Source organism: Gekko japonicus, unplaced genomic scaffold (genome assembly GCF_001447785.1).
Source record: "Gekko japonicus isolate JY-2015 unplaced genomic scaffold, Gekko_japonicus_V1.1 scaffold1360, whole genome shotgun sequence".
NCBI classification, from domain to species: domain Eukaryota; kingdom Metazoa; phylum Chordata; class Lepidosauria; order Squamata; family Gekkonidae; genus Gekko; species Gekko japonicus.
Genome location: NW_015165281.1, coordinates 380,620 through 385,054, shown reverse-complemented (window position 1 = coordinate 385,054; position 4,435 = coordinate 380,620). Strand labels below are relative to the sequence as shown.

The 4,435-nt window shown below is 51.5% G+C and overlaps 1 protein-coding gene across 1 annotated transcript in view; it reads right to left on the bottom strand.

The window, feature by feature from the left end:
• Positions 1-4,435, bottom strand: part of UBTF (upstream binding transcription factor, RNA polymerase I) — an 86,935-nt gene that overhangs the window by 79,825 nt on the left and 2,675 nt on the right. Inside the window, 1 exon segment of the mRNA XM_015410316.1 lies at positions 1,975-2,131. Coding sequence (XP_015265802.1) covers positions 1,975-2,032 — 58 coding nt within the window. The 5' untranslated portion in view covers positions 2,033-2,131.

Genomic DNA, 4,435 nt, shown 5'->3' with positions numbered 1-4,435 from the left:
AAAAACACCCAGATCTGGCATGGGCAATGTCCTTTTCCAGCCTGCCTGCAACCATGAGCCGTTCAAAAATCCCAAACCCTAAAATTTTTGCTCATTGTCAATCACAGGAAGCTTTTAATCTGTCAGCTGCGCATATTAATAATAATAATAATAATAATAATATAATACATTAAAAAAACACCCAGATCTGGCATGGGCAATGTCCTTTTCCAGCCTGCCTGCAACCATGAGCCGTTCAAAAATCCCAAACCCTAAAATTTTTGCTCATTGTCAATCACAGGAAGCTTTTAATCTGTCAGCTGCGCCTATTAAAATGATCTGCATTTGCCATCCTAAAACACAGAGAAGGCCAGATTGCAATACGAACAAAACCAGCCACGCATGAGTTAATGGTAAAAAAATTGACAAGAGAGCTCTGTCCAATGGTCTCAGTGTGGCACAGAAGCCTGATTCTCCCCCCAGGAAAGTGCGCGCATTAACATTTTTTTTTTAAAAGGGACGTAAAGAAAACGACAGCAAAGCACCACCGCTCACTAACACAGCTATGAATAGGGGATTGGTACATTAAAATGGCACCTAAGGACTACATATCCCAGCATGCAGCCGTTTTGATAATAAAGAACTGAACACCAGGTGGCAGCTTGCACAACAGGAACCACACAGGCCCTGCACGGCCCATGCTTAATAAAGGCCTAGTTCTATAACCAAGCAAAAACCGCAATGGGTGCGGATTTTGAGGGGGAGAACCCTGCACAGATGTTAAATTTGGGGTTTCCTGTGAAGAGACATGACAGGGATGGAGGACAGACATAAGAAAGGACTCGTTCCTCTGTTTATTGGTTAATTTGTTTTTGTAAAGTGGTTATTAAGGCTCCATCCTCCCCAGAAAGCTTTCCTCCCCACCGCAGAAACACATGAGGATCTGTGGTTATAAAGGCTGCACTCCGACATCAGACGGGCTTGTCTGTGACAGGTGGGAACGGAGCCACCTGCAGACTTGCTCCCTCCAAACCCCCCCCCCTGCGTATGGAGTGCAACAACAGAAGACTTCCTGCTTTCCAAAACCACAAATCAAAACTGCTTCTCCTCCACCATGCTCAAATGCAGGGATCCAGCCAAACTGGCGCTTGCTTCCCTCTCCCCCTCTCCGGCTCCACTGTGGTTTAGAAACTTGGAGGGAACTGGCTTCAATGACACCTTGGCTCTGGAACTTGGAAGACCCTGGTAGGCCTAGAAGCCTTCAGGCGAGTTCTGCCACAAGCTGTCCGTGTCCACGGTGGGCAAGTTTCCCTTAGGGGACATCGGCTTCACAGCTGGTGGGCAAAGGGTCACAACCAGACTGCAGGGCCAGCTTGAGGTATTTTGCTACCCCAAGTACGGTCCACCCATCCTCTGCTGAGTCTACACCAAGCTCCTTGAGTCAGACCGGGGTGTGTGTTGGGTGTCACTTGTGCACCGTCAAATGCGGCTCTGTAATCACATGCGGCAACTTAACTCTTTGAAATATGGGGGTTCTCCTGAGAAAAAGGGTGGTAGGGGACAGTGACAGAGAAGTAGGGCTGGGCACGGGCAGCCCAAGGTTCAAAGCAGTGTTCCCTCCAAGCTGAGTTAGTGTGAGCTAGCTTGCAGTTTTTTAGCCTCTGGCTCACAGATTTCTGTCTTCGCTCAGGAAGGGATGGCTCCAGAGCAAAATAATTTTATTTATTTGATTTTTATACCGCCCATTCCCTGCAAACAGGGTTCAGGGCGGTAAACAACAGTAGACAACGCAACATATCGCATCAATGAAAACATTAGAAATTACAGTAAAATGTATGCAGTAGCCAAATCGCTCACTCGCAACTTTAATGCCGGTAGCTCACAAAGTAATGCCGGTAGCTCACAGGACTCCACGGCTTAGAGGGAGCTTCAGAGTCCTGCCAACTTCTCCCCAGGGAGGCCTAGCTGACTTTTCCAGAAGCATCCCCTCCTCACCTTGATTTTTGGGGGCTGTCATTTCTAAGTCGGTTGGACTGTCCGCTTCTCCGTTCATCCTCCACCTCTCGGGCCCTAGGGTGACACCGTCTGGGTCTCCCCCCGTGAGCGCCCTCTCTCCCCCTTTCACGGTGGTGTCAACCAATCAGTTTTCACCCTGAAAGCATGAAGAAGCCAGAGTTAGCACCGCCTGTGGACTGTCCCTCCCCTGGTGACAGGACAGCGACAGTTCCTTTCCCCCGGGGAACCAAGAAAGCAGCGACACGAAGCACTACCTTGATATGACACCATGGATCGGAACCTATGGCAAATTCAGACAGTGGCCGGAAGGAGCTGAAAGACACCGTGACATCTGGCATTCCACCGGGAACAAACCCAGAATGGCGGTGGTGGCCGCCAACATATGGTTATCCCCGTCGGGTTTTCAGTGCAAGAGACATCCATGCCACAACCCTGGACTTCCAGGCGAGGGTACCTAGGGTGTTTTACTAATGGAACTTAAAATTCCCTCTTAGAACAGATTTGTTATAAGAAGAAGAGAAGAGATAGGATTTATACCCCGCCCTTCACTACCCAAGGGAGTCTCAGAGCGGCTTACAAACTCCTTTCCCTTCCCCTCCCCACAACAGACACCCTGTGAGGTAGGTGGAGCTGAGAGAGCTCTGACAGAAACGGCTCTTTTTCAAGAACACCTCTGAGAGAACTACGGCTTGCCCAAGGTCATCCAGCAGGCGCAACTGGAGGCGTGGGGAATCGAACCCGGTTCTCCCAGATTCGAGTCCGCGCACTGAACCACACCACCACACTGGCCCAAAAGAGAGTCACAGAACCCCCCTGCAATTTCCTCTCTCCGAGCAGATGAAGATGATCGGTACCCCAGATTCATCGCGGAATCCGATCGGACCCAGAAAGGCAAATCCCGGTCGTAAAAACTGCCACGCCTCCCACAGTGCCAGAAAAACTGAAGGAGGGGGGCCCTTCTCTAACCGAGAGTCCGTAAGGGCAGCGAAGCTCTCACAGCCCATGTTAGGAGGTTTCTATGTCTTGTTTGTTCGCCTTCCGTGGCAACCAGTTTGCCAATGCGTGAAACAGGACACCGGTGGGCTTGATCCTGCAAGGGAACTCTTGGATTCCTCGAGAAGTATCTAATAGAGTGTCTGGGGGAGAGGCACCCACAGAGAGAGCGGGCAGCAAGAAAAGTGGCTGAAAAAAGACGGAGAATATCCTTCAGTAGAACAGCCAGTCCTTGTGGGGGAGAAGTAAAGACAGTAAAAGGAACTGGGGGGGGGAGGGGGAAACTAGGTCAGCGGAGGCCTGCTTGGAGGGACTGAAGGCCTCGCTTTGCAGTGGACGAAAGTTTGAGCCCAGCGTCTCTAATGTTCTGCTAATGTTTTAACTGGTTTTATATCTGTGGTTGTCCATCGCCCAGAGCCTTGCAGTAACAGGGGTTGGGCAATCCAACAACAACAATAATAATAGCAACAAAGCTTAATTCTGGGTACAAGCTCTCATGTGCCTGCACCCTTCTTCGGATACCTGCACACGAAAGCCGATCCCCCGAATAAAACTGTTGTGTGGTCTTGAAAGGGGCCCCCAGGGACTCGAACTGTGTCCCGCAGCTTCAGACCAACATGGCTGCCCCACCTGACGCATGCTTTGCAGTGGTTATGGCCAGTGTTCCCTCTAAGCTGAGTTAGTGTGAACTAGCTCACCGTTTTTTAGCCTCCAGCTCACAGATTTTTGTCTTCGCTCAGGAAGGAGGGCTCCAGAGCAAGCTAATTTATGCAGCAGCCAAATCGCTCCCTCACAACTTTAATGCCAGGAGCTCCTAAAATAGGATTTTTGCTGACAAGACTCTGCAGCTGAGAGGGAGCATCGGTCCTGATCAGTGTTCCCTCTAAGCTGAGCTAGTGTGAGCCAGCTCACAGTTTTTTAGCCTCCGGTGCACACCTTTTTGTCTTAGCACAGGAAGGAGGGCTCCAGAGCAAACTGATTGATGCAGCAGCCAAATGGCTCGCTCACAACTTTAAGGCCAGGAGCTCACAAAGTAGGAGTTTTGCTCACGGGACTCCACAGCTTAGAGGGAGCATTGGTTACGGCACCAATCTAGGATCTGATAGAAGAGCTCCTTGAGGCTTGCTGGGCGTATGGTGACGAAAGAGAGCCTCCATGCTCAGAGGCAGTCAGCCACGGAATCCCAGGAGCCAACATCAGGGGGAGGCCCCGGCCTCCCTGCCCTGTGGTTGGCCCTCCAGAAGACGTGGTCGCCCCCTGGGTGACACAGGAGGCTGGCCCAGACCCAGCAGGGCTCTCCTGCTGTCCTTACCTGGGACAACTGCTGTGAGGAGGGGGAAAAGAGGGCTTTCCTGGGCAGGAGGCGCGGGGCAGACACGTCCTGCGCAGGGGGGAGAGAGGGATCCCTGGCTGGCGGGCCGGGGAAAGGCAGGGATTTACTGGGCTC